We start from the raw sequence: 26743 nt of genomic DNA on the forward strand, positions 1-26743 counted from the left end.
GTTATGAGAAGTTTTTATAAATGTAAGGAATTCTTTTCATTATACAATTCTACGACTTCTTATGGTTAGCTTTGGAGCTACATTTCCCCCTGGTCCAGGTCAGAGTTTCAGTTTCTAGCTTGTCCCATCTTCTTTGCCATTTTCTCTCCCAACAATCCCCTCTCTTAGCCTTAAGCTAAATATCCCTCCCTCCCTTTACTGAATCTAACCCTTCTTATTATCTAAACATGCATAGCCAAGCTATGTACTCCTTGGTTTAGTTAAGTCAGGTTCCCCTCTTTGAACAAAAATGCACACACACTATCTGGTTTCTCATCACACATTTATTTATTGTACATTTTCACAATCTGGATTTGCCACAGAATTGGGGGCACTGAAGGGGAGAGTAGGGATAGGGAATGGGGGGGGTCTAGACAAAGCCCCACCCCCACATCTCCACCACCCCCAACCCAGTAGGCAGCTCTCTTTCTCCTCAACCTCCCAGAATGTGGAACAGGGGAACACAGAGATCTAGTGGCAAGTAAAAGGACTATATCCTTCCCTCCATGTTCCCCTCAAATTGTGCCTTTTAAAGAGACTATTTGACCCTCCTTCAACCACCAACTCCCCTCAGCCTAGAGGACCTCACAGGAACCATTCCCTTCTTCCCTTGGGAAGGGGAAGAGATAAAATATCTCCTCCTCCCCAGCAACACATTCTGGCAGTGACTGTTTCCCCCTTCCTTGAATTCAGGGGGGCATCCAAGGGAGGTGGGCAATGACAGGACTTTGCAAACCCTCCCTGGAACTTCAGAGTGGGCTATCAGTTCTGTTCCCCACAAGGAGGTGGCTCAGAGGGGAGGAGGTCCATGGAGGACTTGTGAGGTGTTCCTCAGCCCCCTTACCAGACTCCCCACGGCAGTGACAGCCCCTATTGGCTGGTGACCTCCCCTCCTAGATAAGAATCGGAATGTAGCAGGGTTCCCCAATTCATCCCAGCTGGGGTGGGAGGGGCAGGTGAGGGGGACCCGTTTGAGAATGTCAGTGAGCCCCCCTACCAAATATGGGGAGTAGGAATGTGGAGACCCCCAAGTGGCAGAATTATTGGTCCATCAAAACATTTAACTTAAGACACTTACATACCAGCTGTGGGGTTGAGAGTTGGGGAGGCATTTGTGGAAAGGAGAAATTGGGAAAGTATGATGACAGACAGAGTTAAAAGGAAATGGATGGTAAAAAAAAATGGAATGGGGGAGGCCACAAGCCTCCAAGTATTAAAAGCAAAGAACCCCTCACTTATGTAAATGTCGTGCAAATAAGGGTAAAATTGGAGGAATCATAAGTGTGTTTAGTAGGTAAAAGGAGACCCAATACAGGTCAGGAGGCAGGGAGGACTGAAAAGCAAACAAAAAGGGTGTGGTTATGTAAATGACATGCTAATTTAAATGCTCAAAGCTCCCAGGAGACACTGGGGAGGGAAAGTTGGCTTAGGGAATCTTTATCACAGTCCATAATGATTGGATAGTCCATAAATATAAGGGGGAGCCCCAGGCTCCTGGGAGGAAAGACATGGGTGGGAGAGAGATGAACAGCTAAATCCAGGCAGAAAGGAAGATGGAAGGAGAATAGAGAATGTTGCATAGCAAATGCAGATGAGGGGATTGTGGGTCAAAAGAAAAATAAAGGAATGAAGAGTTAGGGGAAAGAAATGGATGATGGGCAGGGGAGAGAAGTTAAGAACAACCAGAAAAAATCTTCTAGTAATAAAACTACAAACAGACCAAATATATATAATATTATATATGTATAAATAACAGCTGGCTATTTACAAGGGGGGACACACACGCAGACACACTGGAGGTGGGACAGGAGAAGGGGCTGGAAGATATGGCTGAGAGAGGGAGAGCCATGGAGGGGAGGGGGCCCTCTCCCGGGCAGGGGCAGCTCCTGCTGTGGGCTTAGGTGCTGAAATAAACTGTGGAGAGACCCAAAGAGTGTTAGGGTCAGGTTTGGTTCATATATCCCCAGCTCCGGGAATCTCTCACCTACACACTTAGCCCTCCTCCATTCTGCCCAGCCCCGCCCCGCCCCCCCAGATCGAGTTTCATTAGCTTTGGTCAGGAGGATAAGCTCTTGGGATGCTGGTGGGACCAATGATCCTACAAGGGTCTGATGAAAAGATTATTTTTTTTCCCTCCTAGACCATATTATCTAAACCTCCTCCCTCAACTCCCCACTCACCAATGATGAGGATGAGGATGATGGCGCATATCACTCCAAGGATGATCATCATCTGGGAGGGAGGAGAGAGTGATAAAAAGGAAGGGAGGAGAGAAGGGAGGAAAAAAGGTGAGATGAGGAGATGGAGAGAGAATGAGGAAAAGAAGAAAAGGGGAAAGGAAGCAGAAAGAGATGAAAGGGAGAGGAAGTAGAAAAGGAAAAAGGAAGAAGGATTGGGGAGGGTAATAAGTTAGTAGGAGGAAAGATCAGGGCTCTGCCCACTTTCTATCCTCCAAGCCATTTCCTGAAAGAACTAGCTATACCAAGAAACTCTGTGTGTGTGTGTGTGTGTGTGTGTGTGTGTGTGTGTGTGTGTGTGTGTGTGTTGGGGGGGGAGAATCTTAGTGATCACCTAACAATAGCCCCTTAATTTTAGAGACAAAAAACTGAAACCCAGAAAGAAGTGACTTACCCAAGGTCACACAATTTTGATTTCATGTTGATTGGGCCTAGAAAACACTTTACCCCATTCCCTTAGTCTCCTCTCCTGTAGGACCTCCCTCATGCGCTCCTCAAGTCCCTTACTTTGAGGTTTTTCCACCAGTATTTACGCTTGAGCTTAGCAGCACTTGTCTCAAACTGGGAAGCCCCAGCCTGGAGGGCATCTGCACGGTCATCTAGTTCTGATAACTTCTGGTCCCGCTCTAGGACCTTGTCCACATTCACCCGCATGATATCCACTACCTAGACAATAGAGGGGAGAGGGTCGAGATGTTTAACCTCGTGCCATAGATTCACACAAGCAACATACCAAAGAGATGTCACAGACTATGCCAGGCTAAAGCTTCAAGCATCACACAAATAGGACAACCCCCCAAGGACGTACATCTGATATATGGTGGGACACAAATCATGGGTTCACTGTGACCTTATATGCAGGAACTCAAACACACACACACACACACACACACACACACACACACACAGTAATACCAGGGACACATGCTTGAGGCATAATATATATATATATAGATATATATATGCACAGAACCCATCAGGGACATAGAGCAAGGGCATGCCAGCAGTTGATCCAGGTACATATCTTGGACATGCTAGCAGAACTGAATGACACATTGGGTGTAGGTCAAAAACCTGCCCTTTACACAAAAAGGCATAAAATAATGAGACACCCACTACCTACAAATCTCCGACATGCCTAGTGTACAACAGCCCAACACACTAGGCCCAGACCTCGAAGGATAAAGCAAAGGAGCAACACCAACTAACTTACCAGGTGGCCAGGGGCAAGACAACAGTGACACAGGTCGCTGTCCAACACTGCTGACACGAAACATTTATGCCTCTTACTCTAACCTCCCTCCCACCCCAAATGCTAAAGCTGCAAGCACTGGGCAGTGAGCTGTCCCTGGTACTGATCACAAGGCAGGCAGTCCTTCATCCCCACCTTCCCTTTCTTTCACTTCTCTCCTTCCTCTAGGCTCACCTCATCCACCTGGGCCTGGGTTTGCTGCAGCCTCCTGTTGCTAGTGAGATTTGGGGGGGCAGCGGGAGGACCCCCTTCTCCTGCTGGGGCAGCAGGGGGCATGGCAGGAGCAGGAGCAGACCTGAGGGTGCAAGTGGCAAAAGTGTCTTGACACAAGGACATCCAGCCCTTCACAGCAGACTTTGCCGCGCCAACCCTCTCCCGGGTCCCCAACTCTCTCCCCAAAGAGAAGACCTCAGGCGAGCCTTTCCAGACTCATTCTGAGGTCGAGTCTCCTCTCTGGGCCTCAGTTTCCCCCCGAAGAAAGAGGGATTGGACTGGAGCACTGAGTTAGCGAGACCCCTCAGCTCCTCCTCTCGGGGCGCCTGACAGCCTGGGGACTAAGGCAGGCCCCTAAAACTCGGGCAGGGGCCGGAGGGTGCATAGGTGGAAGGTACCAGCACCAGGGCACCTTTCCGGGCCTCTCCGGGGCGGCCGCGGTGGTGACAGGAACTCTCCAGGGGCGGGTCAGGGTGGCCTGAGCTGGGCGCGTGGGCCCGGGGCCCCTAGGCCGGCCCGGGCCCCGGTATTCTGAGCCCCGCGGCCCCCTCCTCCGGAGCCTCAGCCCCGGCCCAGGCCCTCCTTAATAAGCACAAGCGCCGCCCCCGCAGCCCGCAGCGCCGGGGCCCGGGCCGGACCCGCAGGGACGCCGGGGCCCGGGCCGGACCCGCAGGGACGCCGGGGCCCGGGCCGGACCCGCAGGGACGCCGGGGCCCGGGCCGGACCCGCAGGGACGCCGGGGCCCGGGACGGACCCGCAGGGACGCCGGGGCCCGGGCCGGACCCGCAGGGACGCCGGGGCCGGCCGGGCCCGGAGGCCGCGGCGCTGGGCTCCGCCGGGCCCCGAGCGGGCCCAGCTCCCGGAAGGCGCCCGGGCGACGAGGGTGGGGACGGGCGGAGAAGGAAGGAGGACGAGGACGGCACGGAGGAGGAAGGCGCGCCTGCGGGAGGGCGGCTCCGGGCGGTGCACGGGGGTCCGCGGTAGCCCCGGGCCGGCGCCGGGCGGTGCAGACTCACATGGCGGGGGCGGGCGGGCGCGCGGGCGGGCGGGGACAGCGGCGGCGGCGGCTCCGGCTCGCGCTGGCTCCGAATGGTGCTGCCGAGCCTGGGGACGGGAAGATGGCGGCCGCGCGTCACCCACATCCGGGCACCCGCGGGCCGGGCCGGGCGGGGGAGTGGGGAGGGGGAGCTGGGAGCAGGGGTTGAGGTGCGGCCATGTTGGCCGCCCTGCTCCCTCGCCGCCCTCCCCCTGCCTGAGACCCTGACCTGGAAGGAACTCGCGACTCTCCAAAACCTCTCCCCCAGACGCCCAGACACCTGCCTCCAACCCCTACATTTCTTGTACCCCAGATCTCCAACCAAATCCCCCAAGTCCAACATTCCAGCCTCCCAAATTTTGCAATTCCACCCTTCTTCCCAACACTCCAATCCCCAAATCTACAAAACTCCCACACTGCATATCAACACCCCAGCCCCTAAACTACAAAATATCAACAATGCAACCCCTACGATTTTCTCAAGTCTCAAATCTAAGACTCGAATTCCTAACCCTCAGCTTTGATTTCTAACCCTAAAACTCGGATCCCCAGCCTTTCATACTCCTTCAAACTCTTGATATTCCATTACTTCAAACACCAACAGTCCAAAACCAAGACTCTAACATCCCTGATCTTACAAACTTCCAACAACATCCAATATGACCAATCTTTTTAGGTTTTTGCAAGGCAAATGGGGTTAAGTGACTGGCCCAAGGCCACACAGCCAGGTGATTATTAAGTGTCTGAGACCAGATTTGAACCCAGGTACTGCTGACTCCAGGGCCGGTGCTCTATCCACTGTGCCACCTGGCCACTCCCACTATGATCAATCTCAACCCTACCCCCACACTTTAAGCACCTAAACCTGCAATATTCCAACTCAATGTCACCTGAAATATTAACACACTTCCAATATGTCAGGGTTCAGCACCCTAACACATCCAAAACTTCAAACCCTCAGCACTCCAACTCTCTAAAAACCCAATCTTTCATTCCCTTAAACTTCCATACTCAAACTTCAACTCTGACATGTCTAATGTCACTCTAGTGCCAAATAGATAACACCTAAAACCCTGATCTTAACACTAAAACCCTAATATTCCAACTCTCCTAGAATGACAACAGAACTCAACTCCCCAGCTCCTACCTCTGATATTCTCACTATGCACCCTAACTTCAGCATCCCAATTCCAATGTTTATTTCCATATCATTACTCAAATATTACAATTTTCCAAATTAGAGCACTTCTGACCTCTGACCTCCCTAATGCTCCATCCTAGCCACCCAGACATAACATACCCTAACCACACACAGGCCATTCTTCAAAACCCTAACTTTGAACTTTCCTAGATTACAACTCCAACATTCCAACCCCTCCCCACCCCCATCTCCCAGACCTAACATCTAAAACACCACCTTTTTTTGCACAAAGAGGTAGATTGTCTTTAAGGGGGTACAAAAGGAAAAATAAAGCCCAGTTTATCCCTAAATCTGACCACCAAATCACTGTATCCCTTGTGATTGTGACATTGGTCACAAGAGGATATAGAGTTAGAAAAGATTTCAGAGATCATCTCAGAGTGACTACAAGAAATTCATTCATTTTACAGATAAGGAAAAGTGACTTGTCTGAGATTACACCTCTGGCAGCTTCAGGTTTTAGATACATACTTCTGATTCATATACCTAGTCATATAGAAGCCCCAGGAAACTCAGATGAGAAAAGGAAAGGCAGGGGTGGGGGAGAAGATTATTAGAAATGAATGTTTGAGTTTCTTACTGGCCAAAGTATTGAATCAAGGCTGAACTCACAATCACAAGTCTTTAAATGCCATATTGCTGAGAAGAGCAAAGTCTGTCATAGTTGATCATTGCACAATGTTGCTGTTCAAAGTGTTCTGGTTCTGCTCATTTCACTCAGCATCAGTTCATGTCTCAGATTAATGTTTTTAGGCATACAAAATAAAATACATAGATTATAAAAGAAATCATATTGAAATAACTATCAAAATAAGATAAGATAACTATGCATTGACTCCTTGGGAGGTGTGTGTGTGTGTGTGTGTGTGTGTGTGTGTGTGTGTGTGTGTCTATGAACCCCATGTAAAAGAATCCCTAATCAGTCCTACTCAGTCAACTTTACTGATTCATCATATCATGCATGATAAAGGTACCTATTACCTTCAAATCTATTAAAATCTCCCCCATTCTTAAACCTTCCCTAGACTCTATCATCCTCTCTAGCTATCATCTTTTATCTTATCTTCCCTCCTTTACTCAGCAAACTCCTTGAAAAATCTGACTATAAAGAGCACCAGTCCTAGAATCAGAAGAACCTGAGTTCAAACTTGATCTATAACATTTAAAAAAAAATTACCTAGCTGTGTGACCTTGGGCAAGTCACTTAACCCTTGCAAAAATAAACCAAAAAAAAAAAGAAAAGAAAAACCTGACTATACTAGCAGTCTTTAATTCCTCTCAGTTAACTCATTTCTAGACCCTTCACATTCTGGCTTCCAACTTCATCACTGGACTGAAATTATTTTTTAACTATTTTTCCAATTACATGTAAAGATAATTTTCAACATTTTTTTTGACAAGGAAATGGGGTTGTAACTTGCCTAAGGTCACATAGATAAGTAATTATTAGGTGTCTGAGGCAGGATATGAACTCTGGTCCTCCTGAGTCCAGGTCCAGTACTCTATCCACTGTGCCACCTCCTAACATTTATTTTTGTAAAGTTTTCTCCCTCCCACCCTTCCTTTCCTTTCCCTTCCCCCAGACTAGGAAAGCAAGTAATCAGATATAGGTTTTACATGTACAATCATATTACACATATTTCTATATTAGTCATGCTGTGAAAGTATCAAAACAAAAAGGGAAAAGCCACAAGAAGAAAAAAATTTTAAAAAGTGAAAATACGGGGCAGCTAGGTGGCGCAGTGGATAAAGCACCAGCCCTGGAGTCAGGAGTACCTGCGTTCAAATCCGATCTCAGACACTTGATAATTACCTAGCTGGGTAGCCTTGGGCAAGCCACTTAACCCCATTTGCCTTGCAAAAAAAAAAAAAAAACAAAAAAAAGTGAAAATAGTATACCTGATCTATATTGATTCCATAGTTCTTTCTCTGAACATAGGTGGCATTTTCCAGTCCAGGCCTTTTAGTATTTGTTGTATTGTTGAGAAGAGCTATTCCATAATATATCACAACTTGTTCAGCCATTCCCCAATGTATAAACAACTCCTCAATTTCCAATTCTTTGCCATCACAAAAAGAGTTGCTATGAATATTCTCATACATGTGGGTCTTTTCCTCTTTTTTGTGATCTCTTTGGGATAGGGACTTAATAGTGGTATTGCTGGATCAAAGGGTATGCATAATTTTATTGCCCTTTGGGTATGGTTCCAAATTGTTCTCCAGAAAGGTTTTATCAGTGAAACCATTCATTACAAATTACCAATAATATTTTTGTCAAGTATAAGTCTTTTTTCAGTCCTCAAACCTTCTCAACTGATCTGCTCCATTTGACTACCCTCTCTCCTCAATAATCCCTCCTCTTGTGGTTTTTGTGGTATTATCTTCTTTTTCTCTTCCTCTTTAACAAGGCAATTTTACTTTTTTTTGTTCCATGGACTCCTTTGATAGTTTGTGAAGCCTATGCACTCCTAAAATTAATGTTTTTAGGCATACAAAATAAAACACATAGATTACAAAAACAATCATATTGCAATAAGTATCAAAACAAGATAATTTGATATGTATCCATTGACTGCTGGGGGAGGTGTGTGTGTGTCTATGGACCCCATGTAAAAGACTCCCTAATCCATCCTACTCAGTCAACTTTACTAATTCATCATATCATGATAAAGGTACCTATTACCTTCCTGCTCAGTCAGTTTTACTGATTCATCATATTGTGCTAAAAATAATAGCTAACATTCATAAAGAGTTTATTATGTGCCAGGCACTGTGTTAAGCACTTTACAATTATTATCTAATGTGTTCATCACAATAGCCCTAGAAGGTAGATGATATCCCCATTTTACAGCTGAAGAAACTGAGATAAAGATTAAGTGACTTGCCCAGGATTATACCTATAAATATTTGAAGTCAGATGTGATCTCAGGTCTTCTTGATTCCAGATCTGGTGATCTATCCCCATGGTTTGTTCTCAGTTTCTAGTCCTAGGTCCCTTACTCCTTTCTTTACATTCCTGTTCTTAGAGATGTCATCAGTTTCTGTGGGCTTATTTATCTCTGTGCTGATGATTCATAGATTCCCAGTTTCTGCCCTGAGCTACACTTCTATATCACCACTTGAATATTGGACATTTCACCTTGGGTGTGAAATAAAAATCTACATATCAAATCCAATCTATTCAAAACAGAATTCATTATCTTTCTCCCCAAACCCAATCCTCTTCCAAACTTTCCCATTTCTGGGATTGTTCCAGTTTCCAGTAATTTAGCATTAGTGTTATTCTTGATTCCTCATAATTCTTTACCCAATATATGCAAACAATAGTGAAATTTTAGCATTTTTATGTTCCTGAAATCTTTCCTATTTTAAGATTTGTTCTCACAAAGCTACCATCATAGATCAGATCCTCAAAATTGCTCACCTAGAATTAAACAGATTTTATTTTTAGCTTTAATTTTTATATCTCCTAGATTAATCCCATCCTTTCTTCTCCTTTCTTCTACTTCCCAGGGGCCTATCCCTTATAACAATATTTTTTAAAATAAAGAATAATTTTTAAAAAAGAAGTGGAGGGGCAGCTAGGTGGTACAGTGGATAGAGCACCAGCCCTGGAGTCAGGAGTACCCGAGTTGAAATCTGATCTCAGATACTTAATAATTACCTAGCTGTGTGGCCTTGGGCAAGTCATTCAACCCCCATTGCCTTGCAAAAACTAAAAACATAAAAATAAAAAAAATAAGTGGAAGAGAAAAAAATTCAGTAAAACCAATTCACACTTAAGAAAACAAAACAAACCAATAAACCAAAAGAAAAAGTAACCCCAAAACCCTAGCATTATAGGCAATGTTCCATATCTATGGACCAGGAATAGATAGAAGTGTTTCCTCATCATTCTTTTTTTGGACAAACTTGTACGTTTTAATTTCACGTTTATTTTCTATTGTTTTGTAGTTATTGTACATTGTTATGCTCTCTGTGTGTGTGTATATATATATATATATATATATATCAGATATATATATATGTATATATATATATAAGGGAACAAAGGGGAAAATTGTCTGTGCCTTCAAGAAATTTGAATTCTATTGGAAGCAGCAACATGCAAATAACTAGGCACATTAAGAAAAATAAGAATAGATATAAATTGATCTGGGCTGGTAATGTATGAAAATCTAGGTATCTTGGAGACATCTAGTGGGTACTAGGAAAGGTCCCACTGCAGAAGGTGGGATTTATGATGAGTTAAAAAAAAAGAGTAGGGAAAATAAAAAGGAGACAAGGAATAAGATTCAGTAAGTAGGTTCTCCTTGAAAACTCCAAGAGGCCCAAGCAACTTCCAACTTATTCTTCATAGTGGAAAGAAAAGGTCAAATTATACATCAAGGTAAAATAAAGATACATACTTTAAATCTATGATATTTTTATTCGACAAAGAGCAATAATTAATCCCTTTGGCCTAATGTGATGAATAGTGCTGAACTAGGAGTTAGGAAGACCTGGTTTCAAATTCCATCTTACTAGCTATATGACTCTAGGCAAATCAATCTTTTTTTAAGGCAATGGGGTTAAGTGACTTGCTCAAGGCCACACAGCCAGACAATTATTAAGTGTCTGAGGTTGGATTTGAACTCAAATCCTCCTGACATCAGGGCCGGTGCTCTATCCACTGTACCACCTAGCTACCCTCAAATCATTAAACTTCTCTTGGTCCTCATCCACTGTGCCACTCAGTAACCCAGGAGCTAGCATACATATATTAAGATTTGTAAAGCTCTTACATATGTTAGTTTAATTCGATTCTCACAATAAAGCTGAGAGGTAGGTGCTATTATTTACTTCATTTTACAGATGAAGAAACAGAATGACAAAGTTCAAGTGACTTGCACAAAGTCATATAGTGTGTGCTTGAGGTAGAATTCATATTCATCTTCCTAAAACCAAGTCTATAACTCTTATCCACTATGCTACCTAGATGCCTACATTAAGACAAAAATTGTTACCCAAGGCTAAAATTTAATTTTCTGACTGCCAAATTGACTCTTCCTATGATGGTATAGTAGATGTTTTAAGGTTTTCTGTGTTGGGTCATCACCAAGAAATTCGGATTTGTCATCCTATAATCTGAGAGTTGAAGGGATTCAAAGATCCTCCTCTTAAACTGGTTACATTAAACTGTCTGACATTTCTGGCAAATGGTCATCCATTCTCCACTGAGCAGCCTCAGATGATGGGACACTGGACACAGTCTTACTTCTTACTGATGGGAAGTTCTTCTGAGTTGAAGTCACTAGTTTGTATATACATGATTCCTAAATCTTTTATCATATCCCTGTCCTCTTTCCTAATCTTTAGTTTGAAATTCCCAATTATATGTGGGACATAACGACTTGGACATCAGTTTTGTATCTTCCCATCAAAAATTAGATCGTTTGGGGGCATCTAGGTGGTGCAGTGGATAACAGCACTGGGCCTGGAGTCAAGAGTACCTGAGTTTAAATTCGGCCTCAGACAAGAATTACCTAGCTGTGTGGCCTTGGGCAAGCCACTTAACTCCATTTGCCTTGCAAAAAAAGTTAAAAAAAATTAATGGTCTTCATGACATCCCTATTTCTGTTAATATCAGTAATTTTTCTCCTACCTAGGCTAGAAATATTATTGTCCTCTTTCAATTACATGTAACAGTATTAAGTGTCTATGATGTACAAGGTATTATGATAGTTCCTGGGGGATGACAATTATAAGATTATGGGATACTGGAGTTGGAATTGCCTTAGAAATCATTTAATCCAATCCCTTCTTGGGGAAACTATAGGAAACTAATGCCCAGAGAGGCTGTCATTTGCTTAAGAACCCACAAATAGTAACAGGACCAGGATTTTGTTCAGATCTTTTGTTTAAATCCAGTGAAGCTCACATTACCTTAAGCATATATTCAAATAAGGCTAAGAAAAAGGCACACATTCAAATATATTACTTGCCTTGGGTACCTTTCTATGTACTCTGTATATTCCTAATTGCTTACATATTACCTCCCATTAGTCTTTGAATTTCTTGAGGGTTTTTGCCTATCTTTGTATATCCAGGGTTGGCATAGGGCCTTGAATAAAGTCCTGAAGACTCATTGACTTGATTCAAGAATGTAAATGGTACAGTTTCTTATCTGACTCCTGATTCCCAAGTGTTCTACCACAAAGCTTAAATAACTTGTAAGATGAGCAGAAATCAAATGATTGAGACATTATAGAAAACAATTTTTTGGGGGGGTAAAATAACTTAGGTCTTTTGGAGTAGCAAATAGTTTTGACTTGAAGAGGAAAAATTTAATGAGTCTTGATTAGACATCTACTAGCTGAATCACTCTGGATCTCTCATTTCTGAAACAGTCTAATAGCAACATTTCACAGGGTTGTCTTGAGGAGCAAATGAATAATGTGCAGAGAAGTGCTATGTAGACACAAGGACATTAAGATTATAGAAACAATTAGAATAGGATTGCTATATTAATCTTAGAATTTTTATCAGAATTCCTACTCTGCCACATAGTAGACTTCTAATGCTTATCGATGACTATCAGCAAGTTTTTATTACTGTTTTAACATTATTTATATATCCCTCCCTGCTCCACTTTTAGACAGGACTCTAAGGAATGACTGATGTTTGTTCTTCATTCTTGAAGACCATGACATCAAGAGTGATGCCCTAACAAGCACATGAATTGGATCAGAATGAGGGTGGTGCTGTGCTAAGTCATCAACCTCACTTTTTCCTAAAAGTGGAATAGCCTTCCTAATGGCCAGATAAGGAATGACTATTCCTTTTAACAAAGGGGAGGGTTAAAAAGATCAGCAGAAAAAGTTCCAAACTCATAGTTCCCAAGCTCTTTTTGCCTTTATTTTAAAAGATATCTGTAACGTTCAGGGATAGAATGGTGCCATGTTTTAACTTTCTTCATATTTATTCTCATTTCAAACCAAGATTCAACAATTTAAAACTGTTAAGTAACCTTAGACTCAACTATGCCAATGCCTTCCTTCTGCAAATCAGGAAACTATGACCATGGTACTAAGATGATTTATCCCAAATCCAGATGGTAACACAGAACACACACAAATTCAGACTTCTGATGTTTCTTGGATATCTCTTATTGGCTCAAGGTGCTAAATTCCTTCCCATCTTTTTTTCAGTCACTATTAACACGCAAAGTGTCACTCTTACCTTTAAAGTGGTATGTCTCACTCCAATCCAGTTCAAAAGAGTGAAGATTTGGTGTATACTATAAAAATGAACTCTTGACTCAACTCCCTGGTGGAGACAGGATACCATTTGCCCATTTCCTCACAATAACTTCCTTTTACAGATAAGGAGACTGAGGCTGAAAAAAAGGTTTAAGTGATTTTTCCAAGGGCTCACCTCTAAGTTAAAGTGTTCAAGAGTCCCTGGTTTGTCCACCATGACACAGTACTCTGGTGGCATTAAATATTGCCCATTTTACAGAAGGAAAAAAGTTACATTCACTTAAGAAAGACTTTATTAACAACAACAAAAAAATTTTCCGGGAGCCAAATTTAGGACAGCCTCACCCTGATCTACCTGTTGGGGTGATACTCTTTACTGCCTTTCCCTAAAGCCAGCCCCCAAATAATGAAAGGCTGTTCAATCCATTTTCAACAAACAGAATCTAAAGAAACCAGTCTTAGCTTCTTTATTTAGAGTTCCAAAGGGTAAGAAACCTCAAGATCCTTATTTGCATATTGTCCCCTAGGTAATGTTGCCATTTGTATAAATAAGCCCTGCCCCTTCTTGGGATTTGGACTGAAATCATTAAAAAATAAGGCAATCAGTGACTTTAAAGTTCTGTAGTAGATGGGAAAGCATCAGGCCTGCTCTTCCAGCATACTCTGCTCTCCAAGTTCTTCACTTTTCTTGTGCATGGCCAATGCCCAGTGTTCCCTGTACCTGGTTTCACCAGCTGTAATTATGGTACAAAAGTTGGGTTTTATTACAAAGTACTATATACAATATTGTGACAAAATTCGGAGGAATAAGAACACTGACAATTGTCCCCCAAACCCATCGAGGGCAAGTCTTCCCATTTCTCCCGAGCGTCAACTACAAAATCTTCCGGGGTCTTTTGATCCACATTTATGGAAAGAGGTTCAGAAAGATTTTTTCTTTAACACGAAGACATCGATGAACATTATTACTTCAGTGCAAGCCGGAAGGACACTGCGAAAGGAAGGAGGCGTCATCAAGGACTTCTTGAACCAAAGATTTCCCCAATCCCAAACCCACAGCCCACTTAAATTGGGAGATGGGGAAAGCCTTGTCCCTGCTGGGGCAGCCTCTAGGGAACCTGCGGTAGGAGCCACACCTGCAGAAAGTGAAGATGTACCAGTAGGTGAAGCACTCCCAGGCCTCGAAGACGAAGAAGGCCAGAGTCACGGCCGCGCAGCAGTGGGCCGCGATAGCTTAGCCGGAGTCAGGGAAAAAAACACTTGGACTACATTTCCCAGCATGCTCGGCGGAGGTGAGCCGTGACGAAGCCGCACCTGGGCCGGCGGGCAGGGAAGAGAACCTGGCTTTCCCTGCAAGCAAATTAACCCACGTTAGGGTACAGGGATGCTAAGGTCTCTTTCCTTACGTCACCACCATCTTAGAAAGGGCTCCATCTTGGGCCACGTCCCGGTTAAACTACCGAGATCCGTACCGTGCCCCGCCACCCCTAGATGTAGTGAGCCACGCTACGGGCTACCTGGCGGGAAAAGTAGGCCGAAAGGATACAGAAAAGGCTCTGGGTGCTGTTGAACATGGACACGCCTGAAAAGAAACCCGCCAGTTCTACCAGGAAGAGGCCCAGTGTGACGGAGAGGGCGGTGACCAGCCTAGTGGAGATAGCGGTCCTGAGAGCAGACCCTCCCCAGCCAGGGGCCCGCCCCGTCCTCCAGGGTCTTCCTCCCGGACTGTGGGCCCCCCCACCCCGCGCCCGCCGGGGGCCGCGGCCTTCCCCACCGGCCCGCCCCTCCACGCTGGGTGGCTCACTTCAAGTCCTCACTATCATAATCCTCGCGGGAGTAGTAGCGGGGCAGGCTGGCCAAAACGTTGTCCTCCTGGGGAGGGAACAACAACAACAGCAATCAAACACCACTTTTAAGCCACTCAGCCACGCGGTGCCCTTGCGAAAGCCGAGCTCGTCGGCGGGGGGCGAAGCCGCGGGAGCCAGACAACGTCAATGCTAAACCCCGAAGCCGGGTGCCCTGGCTTCCCGGGGCGCCTCCTCCGAACCGCGCTTGGGCAGGGCACAGAGAGCAACAAGTGAAAGCGGCGAGGGGTGGGGGAGGCGGCTAAGGGCTGCAGGCGCAGGCGCACAAGCTGCGGGGTGGGACTGGCGCAGGCGCAGGCGCAGGGCCCGGGAGATGGGGCGGCTTCTCCACCCGCTCAAACTCTGGGCGAGAGAACGGGGGCGGGACGGAGTGGGGTGGCCCCGAAAAAGTGAACGGAAAGGTCTGTGAGAGGGGTTATGTTACCCGCGTCCAGAAGATGATGACGACGATCACAAGATGAGCTAGCAACGTCAGAAAACGAGAGGGCACTAACCCAGAAATCCGCCCCATTCTTTCCGGGTCGGACTCAGTGGATCGACTGTTTCTGCTCCTCGAAGCCTCCCGGTTGCCCAGGGTAACTGCGGGATTTCCCCCCCCCCCCCCCCCCCGCCTTTCCGTTGGCCAAACTACCCGAGAGATCTCGCGAGAAGTAGCAGTAGCTGCGAGACAGTGAATTCCCGAGGGCCCTTCTGTAGTCCGCAGCAATCCGATCCTGGCTTTAAGAAGAGAAGGACCCCCGCCACATCTTCCTTTTAGAATTTACCCTGGTCTCTATAAATCAGCCCAGTTCTATGGCGGCCACCTAGAATTCCTCAGAATCAACCCCTGGCACCGCTGAGTCCTTTTCGAGCCCGTCTGGCCAAGCTTCTCCCGCTCTTTCTCCTTTTACACCCTTATTACTGATTCATTTACAAGTCTGGTGCTGTCACCTTCCCAGCTGCACGAAGTTCCCGCAGCACTAGCGATACACACACACACACACACACACACACACGGATTAATTTAATAACTGCCGAACGAATGACTACTAACCTTTCTTCAATAAGCAATATGGGAATGTGAAATCAAAACACTCGACCCCCCCCCCCTTAAAAGAATTTGCATTCTCATGGGGGACGACATTCCGTTTTGAATGTATGAAAGAAAAAACCCTAAATGCTAAAAGTGCGAAACGCTGACTGGCAAAGATGATAATCCCAGATCTTGAGTTTACAATTTTTTAAAAATTGCTTTTTTTATTTTTCAAAAACTATCTCTGTTGTTCTTTTATTAATCCCACTACTTCCCACTTGAGCAACTTTAAAAAATCATTCCATCGTTTCAAAAAACAAATCGCTCAATATATATCTCTACATGATATAGCAAAACAAATTTCCCCATTGATCACGCCTTAAAATGTATTTTCTATAATGTCATTTTATGTTCATCATCTTGTTTTAATCTTCATTTTTTTGGTCCAGTTGTTTATCCTGTGCTGTTCAGAGTTCTAAAGTTTTTCAATATTATTTTCCCTTAATGGCGTTAGCAATGTATAAATTGTTCTCTAGTTCTTCTCACTTCACTCTTCATCTGTTTTGAAAGGTCTTCCTGCTTGATCCGAAATTGTTTACTTCACTATTTCTTATAACACAATAATATTCCAAACATTTTCCCATACATATCATAATTTGTCTGGCCACTTCTCAATAGGAGGACCTTGCAGGTTCAAATTTTTATTTTCCATAATAAACTGCTACAAATATGTTTGCATATATAGATCCTTCTTCGTTGTTTTCCTTGGAATAGTCTAGTATTTATATGTGTGTCAAAAGTAATGCACAGTTTGATAGCTTTCTGACTAGAATTCCCAATTTTCAGAATGATGGATAAATTTACTCTTCCATCAGTCTTACTTTAGTGTGCTTATTTTCCCTGAAACTTTTTCAACATTTTTCATTTTCCCTTTTTGGGAATTTTTGTCAGTTTCATTAGATAAGAGGTTGAACCTCAAAATTGCTTTGTCATTTCTCTAAAAATTAGTAATTTAAGGCATTTTTATAATGATTGTTGATAGCTTGGATTTCTTCCTTTTAAACCTGTCTTTTCATATCCTTTGGTCATTTATTTTTAGGAAATAGCTTTTACTCAAAATTTAAATCAGTTCCATATATGTCTGGAAAATGAAGCCTTTATCAAAGAAACTTGTTGCAAAGATTTCCCCCAGATACCTGATTGCCCTCTAATATTACTCTTGTTAACATAATTATAACATAATGTTAAATAATCTATGTTAAATTTGTGCAAAGTTTTAATTTTATGTAAAAAATTGTCCATTTTATCTCACTTGATCTTCTCTATCACTTGTTTAATCATGAACTCTTCCCCATCCATAGATCTGAAAATTTATTTCTTCTTTACACCTCTTATTTATTATGTGACTTTTTAATGTCTATGCCATGTATCCATTTGTAACTTGGCTTATGTGTGAAGCGTTAAAATTTCTGATAAACTGTTGTCCAGTTTTCCCAAGAATTTTTATTAAATAATGAGTTCTTCACCAGTACCTGGGGTGTTTGAGTTTATCAAAGACTGCTTCTGTGTTTGTTTGCTTCAATATGTTGTTTATCTATTCTATTGATCTCTCTCTTCCACCCCATTCCTTCCCATTTTTTTCAAAATTATCCTTATAATTTTGTTATAATTTTTTGTCTTTTTTCCTTCAAAAGAATGTTATTTTCTCTAATTCTAAAGAAACAAAGTACCCTGAGAATGTGGAAGCATTTGCCAGGCAAACCAAAACATCACCACAAACCTTTATTATAATAATCCCCTCATTCTTCTGTGAAGATAGCCTAGAACTCCTGCCCCAAGAAGGTCCTTGGGAATAGCAGTACCCCCAAACTACCTGACCTGGTTCCAGTATAGCCACCATCCCAGAGGAGAGAAATCATGTAGAGAAGGTGCTTACCTGCTTTATCACTAAAACAACTGTTGGTAACAGGTAAACTAGGGAGTAGTAGCAACTAACAGACCAGTCCCATATTCCATCAGAGATATGTATGTATTATTGCTCATTGTATGGATATTGATGGCTCTTCAGTGAACCCTGACCTGGGATAATCTGTGACTCCGGAGGTGGTTGTAAAAGGCTCTTCTGATAGAGAAGTAAGCAGATTTCTAAAAACAAAGATTGTAAATTTAACCAGGAAATTGTGAAACTGGTTTTCCTTTAACTGGTAATTCCTGAGATAAGTTTTTGTTATAAAAAAGTCTGAGTTTCCAAAAATAAATTTAGTAGATTATTGCATCACAATCTTGCTTGTGTGAGTACGTTTCTAATTGACCTGACTCTCCTTTAATGTCCAGACCCACTTCAGAGTTAGCACTGACGGTAATAGTGTGATTACTGGTTGAAATAGCCATTTTAGGCTATTGAGAATTTTTCTATACTCCTACACTTGATTTTTCTCTAGCCTCCCATTTAACACTGCCCATCTGAAAGATCTGCCCAACTCCATTGGTGCTGAAGAACTATTTATCACCTCTCTGTACTGCCCCCCAACTTCTGAGGGTAGTTGTCACTCTTTGCCAATTCCTTCTCTTCAGCATACCCCACTTCTATAGTCATTGCCTTAGTCTCCATCTCTCAGGAGGAATCTCCTTAAACCTCCTTCTGAAAATATGACAGTAGGAAAAAGATATGCTGGAGGTCAACAAAGCACTTATTTCTGAGAGAAAGCATTCAGCTCCCAAGTACGGAGCCAATCCTTCATACACAATACTAAATTTAATACTAGGTCCTTTATAACCTCTTTGGCTTTGTGATCTGGAGTCAGAATATGTATGCATTGTACATTTACATCATAATTTGTTCAGTCATTCCCTAACTGCTGGCCACCCCCTTAGCTTTCAATTCTTTGCCACCACAAAAAAAATGTGATACATATTTTTGATTATATGAGTCCCTTCTATTTTATTTAGTATTGATATTTGTTTATTTAGTATAAAAGTTTTGTGAGCACTGTAACAAATACAGTTTTTACAAATCCATTTTGAAAAATATGTGCTGGCTGTTTATTTTGATTTCACACTATCAATTACTTCATCAGTTTCTTTGCTTCTTTGTGTCTTGTAATTGCCCAACTCATACAGTCTTGAAGTTTAGCTCCAGTTAGCCCACTTCCACCTGGTTTGTGCAGACAACACAGCTTGCCTTCCTCATCCATTACAACAGTTAAAGTTCCTGTTGCCAGCTATTCCTCTTCTGCAGTAGGGTCAACTATGAGTAAAGTGTCATCAAATATAGCAAATGATGTGGCGATCGGATGTGTCCTAATATTCAAATGACTCTTCTTTTTAAAATTAACTTCAGCTAGGCCAGTTTCTTCATTTATAGTAACTATTGGCAATTGGACATTTTTTAAGGCTGCTAACAAAACAAATGTGCAGGCATCCAAGAGGTCCCTGTCATAGTCAAGGCAAATGAGATTACAATATAGAACCCATGCAAGCTTTCCATGAGAAATGCACAAATCTTCCTTCTGTATTATCTGTGAATTTTCAATCACATCTGCAATGAACTGACTAGCCACTTGGGCCTCTTCTCCAGGAGGTCCAGAACGAAATCTTGATGAACACAGAGGTGGTAGATCCACATTTGGAACAATATAACCTTTATTGAGCGAATCTACTGGGGGTACTGCAAACTCCGCTTTAACTCCACAAATTACTGTTGTATTTCCCAACTTCACTAAAGCAGAACCTTCTGCAGTAGTAATTGAACCTATGTTAACAGTAGTGGTCCTGTATTCCCCAAGCTCCCTCCCATCTGGACGGCAGTTCTCTTTCAAAAATCTCCTGTAATACTCCAATGGTTCCACTGTCTTGAATCCAGCCGCCATGTTCAACGTGCGAGTCCCTTCTATTTTAGTTTAATCTTTTTAGGATATAAATCTAGAGGTACTGCTGGTCAAAAGATAGTCACCTCTTGGTAACTTTTAGGGACATAGTTCCAAATTAGACCCCAGTGATCACTTAATTGCCAAATTTCATGGTCTTTTAAAAATTCTCATCCTTCTAGACCTTTGCATCATTTAACATTAGTGACTCTTCCCCCCATGCCCCCTTTTCTTCTGGATACTTAATATCTCTTTGTTACATGAAGATTCTATATATTGCCTATAAAAGCTTTCCTATCTGTATACTTTAAAAACTCAAAATCAGAATTTTCTTAACCTGATTAAAAATCTTTCTGATAGAAATGAAACTTCTTAAATACATATTTATTAGTACAGGAATCTACTATTTGTATATTATGTACATTATGTACATTTGTACATCAACCTAAATAAGTAAATATATAAGTATTCTACCTAATTTTAACTGATAGCAGTTTGAGATCAAAAGTTTGTTGATCATTGCTTGATAGGATTGCCCTTCTAAATCACCAAATCCAGTTTTTTTTTCAGTCTTGATTTCATCCCTTCCTGTCACCTTCAGCAGATATCCCTGTCAACACTTTTCTCTAATCTTCAGGCACTCCCTATCTAATTGTTCCTCACTGCTGTCAAGAGAGTTATGATTTTCATATTGATTGATATGATATGATATATACATATATATGTATATGTATAACTTAATAATAATATTTAGTTTCTAGAAATCCTTTTCAAAAGCCCACTCTGGTTCTGGGAACCAGTGAGAACAAGGCAGTTCAAGTCATTTGTTTTAATCTTGACAAATCCTGCAATCTTTTGCCTTTGTTAAATGAAGTGAATCAGAGAATTGTGTACTATACTCAAGCAAAAATGATATGTTCCCTCAAGGTTATACAATCAACTTAACCATTCCCACAGGATTCAAGGACACCTATATTGTCCTACATCTCTATCATGGCTCTTTAGACTTAGAATTTTTTGTATTGTCCTGCACCTTGTGAGCTTGTCCTAGGAAGGTCACTCAAGCCCCCAAACCAATTGTTCTATGATCCATGGTCCCTTCCTGATTATTATTACATAAGTATGATTATGTATATAATATCTGCCTGAACTACAGCAAGGTGGAGTTCCAATAAGGAGAAATTCCATGATTTGCAAATTGATTTCTTACAATGATTAATTAATTAGTTACTTGATTACTGGCCATTGGTCTCTGTCCTGTTCTTTCACAACTAGTTTAGAGACTGGCTTCGTAAAAATTTGTTACAATAATAATAATAACAATAACTAGCATTTATATTGCACTTATGTGCCAGACACTGTTCTGAGTACTTTACAATTTTCATCTCATTTGATTCTCATAATAACCCAGGCAATTCATGGAAGTTATTTTTATCCCCATGTTACAGATCAAGAAACTGAAGCAAACAGAGGTTAATTGACTTATCCAGGATCACACAGCTAGCTAAGTGTTTCATGTCAAATTGGAATTCAGGGGTGGCTAGGTGGCATAGTGAATAAAGCACCACCAGGAGTACCTAGGTTCAAATCCGACCTCAGACACTTAATAATTACCTCGCTGTTGTTGCCTTGGGCAAGCCACTTAACCCCATTGCCTTGAAAAATCTAAAAAAAAAAAAATTGGAATTCAGATTCTTGATTCTATGCCTGACATCCAATTCACAAAACCCCCTAGCTGTCTGCCACCATTGTAAATTCTTTTTTTTTTTTTTGCAAGGCTATGGGGTTAAGTGACTTGCCCAAGGTCACACAGCCAAGCAATTATTAAGTGTCTGAGGTTGAATTTGAACTCAGGTACTCCTGAGTCCAGGGCCAGTGCTCTATCCACTGTGCCACCTAGCCACCTCTATGTAAAGTGCTTCTGATGTTATCTCCTTAAGTGGAGATACTGGGAAACCTGTTTATGGCAGAATTATGACATGGAATGAAAGGATCAGAGAGAGTCTATGGAACATTTGTAGTTACCCTATTACTGGTTCTGGCCTATTAACCAAATAGTTGAGAAGAAACTTATTGTATAGCTAAAACTGGTGGCATCTTCAAAAGGACTTGAGTCAACTTTGCCCTAGTCTAGAGAGGAATTAGGGCCTCTTTCCATTGAGGTCATATGCCTTGGCCTAATAATGCCTAATAAATTATTGATTTGACCAAATGTTAATTTCATTCTCCAAAAGATGGAAGAACCAACAAAAGAAATTTACGTTCTTGATTTGATTTTCACTAACAATGAGAAGGGGTTGCTATGGGGGTGGAAATGATGGGGAATCTTGCAAGAAACTATCTGACTGGAAAAATCAAGCATAGCTCATGAAAAGATATGCATAGCTATGAATCCTAGATTTGGGGAGGACATATTTTAAAGAGTTCAGAGGAAAGTTAAATCCTAATGGGAAAATCAACCCTGAAGAGATAGGTAAGAAACTCAAGAAAGCAAAACTGAAACATTTCTGCTGAAGAAGAAAACCTAAGTTGTTACAAATCTAGATGTTGATGAATTGAAGACTCAACAACCCACCCAGATTAGTATATATATGTATCTCCACAGGATGGAAACAAGGGCAGATGAAATAAATACAAAATTGTATCATGCCCAGTAAAAGTGTCAAGCTGGGCCAATGTCCTGAAAAAAAGCTAAGAATCATAAAAAGGAGTTTTTAAAAACTTATTTGGGGTTCTTTTTGTAGTAGCTAAGAACTGGTAACAAAGTACATGACAATTGAAAAATAACCAAGCAATTTGTGCTGCATGAGTGCAATGGAATGTTATTGTGCTTTAAGAAACAGTATGATGAGGCATAGGAACTGATGTGAAATGAAGTGAGTCAAACCGAGAAAACAATATAACAATGTCAGTGTAAAACTATCACATTTGAAAGTTATGAAATTGTGATAACTAAACTTGGTCCCAAAGAAGAAATACAAGAAATCACCTCCCCATGTTCTTTGCAGAGGTAGAGGACTGTGGGTTTGGAACACTACATGTCATGTTGGACTTTTCTGATATGTTGATTGTTTTTTCTTCAATTGTACCTCCCCCTTTTTTTATTCTTCCTTATTATTGTTGAGTCTAGGAAGGAAAGGGAAAAGAGACCTATTAGAATCATATATAGGTGGTTTAAAAATAAATCAGAAAAATATGGTTTTTTTAAAGCTATAGTAACAAAAACTATACAGTTAAAAAACTTCAGAAAGCTTTAAGTGGTTATATGATTAATACCATGACCATTCATAATTCTAGAAAATCAATGATATATCTCACTTGTCCATTCATCATTTATCTACCACCACAGTATTTGTCTTTGTACTGGCAGAAGTATTAAAAGCATAGGTATAGAAATATTTTTCCTTAAAATGATGAGAAATATCTAAAACTCTCAGCATGTATTATTTGTGTTACAAATATAAACTAGAAGCCTTCCCAATATGATCTAGAGTAAAACAAGTGTGCCTATTATCACCAGTATCATTCAGTTTTGTCTTAGAAATGCTGGCAATAGCCATAGAAGAAGAAAAAGAAATCAAAGGAGTAAGAATGGCAATGTGGTTATAATACTTTCTTTTGTTTTGCAGACAATATGATGTACTTGGAAAATCCTAGAGATTCAATTGAAAATAATTTAGCAAAGGTTTAGTAATTCAGTAAGAAATCATGAGCATGCAGATTTAAAAAAAAAAACTGTATAGGCTTACATGAATTGATGATAAAGTAAAGTGAGCAGAACCAGAACATTGTACTCATTAACAGTAATGTTAGGAATGTTAGCAGTATGATGATTAACTATGATAGACTTTGTTGGGAGCCAGCTGTTTGACACAGTCTGGGCAAGAAGACTCAAGGCGGCCACACCACCTGATGGAACAACATTTCCTTCTTCAATATATATAGGGATTCCATGGATACCCATATTTATAGGTCTATTATTGATTGCAAAACTTACTCATCCTAATAGCCAACTACATTTAGACACAACCCCATCATTTTACTGTTTGTCTTTGAAGCTGTTATGATCTAATATTGACAATAAACCTGGTTTTTTTTGTTTGATAAACAATCTATTTTAGATAACCCAACCATAGCATCTATGTTGTCACATAAGAGGTGATTAATAAATCTTTGTTTCTTGATTTTTGATGAGAGAGGACCACTAAGGATGAACTTTTGAGCAATGCACTTAACATCTCTAGTTTTTGTTTTCCTCAACTGTAAAAGGAGGAATTTGAATTAGGTCCTTTCCAGAATATTATTTATTTAAATCTAATTTATGATCCAGCCTTCTAGGGGGACAGTGTTTATTCAACTGATACATGGATTAGATAATATTATGTAACTCTCTAGGGAAAATTATTTGTCACACATTCTGGAAAGTAAAAAAGATCGAAGAAACTTTCTCCATTTTAACTGACTCAATATCTCTGTTCCTTCTCCCCATCCCCCACCCCAACCAACCCCAGAAGAGAAGAGACAAGAGAGAACTATTCAGGATTTGCTGTATCTTCTCCAGTGTCGACCTTTTAACCAGTTTCAGAGGAGCTCAGTGCACAATGAAATGCTCTCCATAGACTCATTTCCATACATGAGCAGCCATGTTAAAGAAAAATTACAAAAAATTCGAGGTTAAGTTGGGGCTTTTTTCTTAGGGGGCGGGGCTGACTAGAAGTGAATTAGTACCATCAACCTGCAGGATTATGTTACTATGAATCTCCTAAGGATTACACAGACAATAATTGATGTGCATTCAGTGGAAAGAGAGATCAAAGTGGGCCTGAGTGGTCAGGGAAATCTTCCATAATTCTGTCTCCTTTTCCATCTATCTACATCTACACAAAAATTAATTTAGAATCATGTAGTCACATTTTGTTCACGGTTCTGGGATCTCAATTTTGGTAAAATCTGTGACAGGGGTTCCTATTTTACAGTCCCTGTATATTCTTTTTTTATTTCTTTCTCTATCACTATTTCTGTACTTAAAATCATTCGACATCCCCCTTTCCTATCCCTTCTTTCCTAGGCTCCAATCTCTAAAGAAGAGGTGGTCCTTGTTGTAAATGCCAATTTTTGGCGTGGCTCCTCGCCTGGATCCCTTGCTCTAAGCTTCCTTCCATTTCCCCCTACTCCCCACCCCCCATCTTTCTATTTTTCAATCTCTATCCATGGATTCCTTTCCTAAATTAAGGTGATTTAAAGTACAGAACTGGGGAGGGCGGGGCGGCAGATGGGCCACAAACCTTGGAATAAGGACCCTGCAGGTCAGGGAGCGAGAGAAAGAAGAGCTTCCTCCCTCCTAGCAAATTCCTCCAAGATCTCTTTTTGAGGACCTCGCAGCCCCTCTTTTAAAACACACTGTCCTAGCGTTCTTTGTTATTACCAGGCCGATCTAAACTGTTAGATGGGAAGAGACAGACATTATCTCCTGGGAACCCACTCTAAGTTCTGTGGACGAGTAAATGTAGATGAAGGGTAGATAAAACCACCAGATTGATTAGAAGAACAGCTGGAGGGAGGGGTGTGTGTGTGTGTGTGTGTGTGTGTGTGTGTGTGTGTGTGTGTGTGTGTGTGTCCGCGCGCGCGCCCCGGATTATTTATCAGTGCTTCCACATCTACTTGATCCACCAATCTCAATCTCCCTCCTCTTCCTCTATTTACATCTCAGAGAACCAAACCAGTCTGTCCGCGTAGTCCTCATAAACTGACACTACGAGAGAAATATTCGGACGACCTCGTGGCGCAACGGTAGCGCGTCTGACTCCAGATCAGAAGGTTGCGTGTTCAAATCACGTCGGGGTCACGCTGTAATGGAGTACTTAGTACTTTTTCCTCACTCGCCTTCATACGTATCTCCACAGATAATCCTTTTTTTCAAGTTACTGAAGGGATAGAAAGGGGAGGAGGGTCTCTGAATTCTTGGGATCTTCAAGGACTGACAGATTGGTCGGCACTGAAATGACTCACAAGCAAAAAGAAGTCCCAATACTGGTTCTGGAGTCAGACTTTAGGGTGAAATACAACTTTGTGATCTTGAACAAATCGTTTCATCTGTAAACCTCAGTTTCCTCATTTGTAAAACGGGTCGAGGGGCGGCTAGGTGGTGCAGTGGATAGAGCCCCAGCCCTGGAGTCAGGAGTACCTGAGTTCAAATTCGGCCTCAGACACTTAATATAATTAACCTTTAGCTGTGTGGCCTTGGGCAAGCCACTTAACCTCATTACCTTGCAAAAAGACGAAAATAAAATGGGTTGAACTAGATGGCCTCTGAGGTCTCTTTCAGTTCCAGTTTCTGATCCTCTGACTGGCATAGGAGAGGAAAAGGGGAAATGTGATATTTTTATGCACTTTATCTTCTGAAGAGTACAGACTAGGAAAAGTTAATGGATCAAAAGAATTGCTCCCTCGATGAATCATTCCCACCCCTGAACCTTCCTACCTTAATGGGAGCTAGTCTAAGAATTACCATTCCCACTTAACTCCTTTTTTTGCGGGCACACCGTCTTCAGAGAAGCTTTGAAATTATAAAAAGAAAAACATCTCTCTCGTTCCTTTTTCTAGATAGGACTTTTCAGGCTCCAGAGAGCAAAAATTGCTTCTCAGACTTAAGGACGAGGTGGCCGAGTGGTTAAGGCGATGGACTGCTAATCCATTGTGCTATGCACGCGTGGGTTCGAATCCCATCCTCGTCGGTAGTGGTGGGAAGTGGAGTGTATTTTTAGAAAGGCGAGTAATTGCA

At 41.9% G+C, this 26743-nt stretch overlaps 2 protein-coding genes, 2 non-coding genes and 1 pseudogene across 9 annotated transcripts; 2 read left to right on the forward strand and 3 right to left on the reverse strand.

The window, feature by feature from the left end:
- Positions 1 to 263: 263 nt before the first annotated feature.
- VAMP2 (vesicle associated membrane protein 2) lies at positions 264 to 4854 on the reverse strand. 2 transcript variants are annotated; one of them, XM_074225560.1, is made up of 5 exons: positions 4758 to 4854; positions 3703 to 3823; positions 2784 to 2942; positions 2220 to 2271; positions 264 to 1953 (listed from the first exon to the last, which is right to left on the reverse strand). In XM_074225560.1, coding segments are annotated over exons 1-5 (351 nt in total). In that variant the 5' UTR covers positions 4760 to 4854; the 3' UTR covers positions 264 to 1936. The 2 variants fall into 2 exon arrangements, with proteins under 2 accessions (XP_074081661.1, XP_074081660.1); XM_074225559.1 differs by lacking the exon at positions 4758 to 4854 and having other exon boundaries at positions 3703 to 4248.
- An 8807-nt stretch (positions 4855 to 13661) lies between these two features.
- TMEM107 (transmembrane protein 107) lies at positions 13662 to 15682 on the reverse strand. 5 transcript variants are annotated; one of them, XR_012476066.1, is made up of 5 exons: positions 15509 to 15681; positions 15024 to 15091; positions 14737 to 14866; positions 14356 to 14569; positions 13662 to 14210 (listed from the first exon to the last, which is right to left on the reverse strand). XR_012476066.1 is itself a non-coding variant. In XM_074225561.1 (5 exons), the coding sequence occupies exons 1-4, from the start codon at positions 15593 to 15595 to the stop codon at positions 14423 to 14425; spliced, it is 432 nt and encodes a 143-aa protein (XP_074081662.1). In that variant the 5' UTR covers positions 15596 to 15682; the 3' UTR covers positions 13662 to 14210; positions 14377 to 14422. The 5 variants fall into 5 exon arrangements, 4 of the variants coding, with proteins under 4 accessions (XP_074081662.1, XP_074081664.1, XP_074081663.1 ...); XM_074225561.1 differs by having other exon boundaries at positions 14377 to 14569; positions 15509 to 15682; XM_074225563.1 differs by having other exon boundaries at positions 14377 to 14452; positions 14766 to 14866; positions 15509 to 15677.
- Positions 15683 to 19146: 3464 nt separating this feature from the next.
- Positions 19147 to 19967, reverse strand: LOC141511528 (exosome complex component RRP43 pseudogene; annotated as a pseudogene).
- A 5768-nt stretch (positions 19968 to 25735) lies between these two features.
- Positions 25736 to 25807, forward strand: TRNAW-CCA (transfer RNA tryptophan (anticodon CCA)). The gene has a single exon. It is a non-coding gene; the product is annotated as a tRNA-Trp (tRNA).
- An 807-nt stretch (positions 25808 to 26614) lies between these two features.
- TRNAS-GCU (transfer RNA serine (anticodon GCU)) lies at positions 26615 to 26696 on the forward strand. Its single transcript has one exon. It is a non-coding gene; the product is annotated as a tRNA-Ser (tRNA).
- Positions 26697 to 26743: the final 47 nt, after the last annotated feature.

Source organism: Macrotis lagotis, chromosome 2, assembly GCF_037893015.1.
Source record: "Macrotis lagotis isolate mMagLag1 chromosome 2, bilby.v1.9.chrom.fasta, whole genome shotgun sequence".
Lineage (NCBI taxonomy): Eukaryota > Metazoa > Chordata > Mammalia > Peramelemorphia > Peramelidae > Macrotis > Macrotis lagotis.

Excerpts from the sequence above, each read along its gene's own strand:
- TMEM107 (XM_074225561.1), bottom strand. The coding sequence starts at position 15,595 with ATGGGGCGGATTTCTGGGTTAGTGCCCTCTCGTTTTCTGACGTTGCTA. Across the intron at positions 15,092-15,508 it reads TCATCATCTTCTGGACGCGG|GAGGACAACGTTTTGGCCAG; the intron begins GTAACATAACCC and ends TTCCCTCCCCAG. Across the intron at positions 14,867-15,023 it reads TATGATAGTGAGGACTTGAA|GCTGGTCACCGCCCTCTCCG; the intron begins GTGAGCCACCCA and ends TATCTCCACTAG.
- VAMP2 (XM_074225559.1), bottom strand. The coding sequence starts at position 3,864 with ATGTCCTTGTGTCAAGACACTTTTGCCACTTGCACCCTCAGGTCTGCT. Across the intron at positions 2,943-3,702 it reads CCCAGGCCCAGGTGGATGAG|GTAGTGGATATCATGCGGGT; the intron begins GTGAGCCTAGAG and ends TCTATTGTCTAG. Across the intron at positions 2,272-2,783 it reads ACTGGTGGAAAAACCTCAAA|ATGATGATCATCCTTGGAGT; the intron begins GTAAGGGACTTG and ends CCTCCCTCCCAG.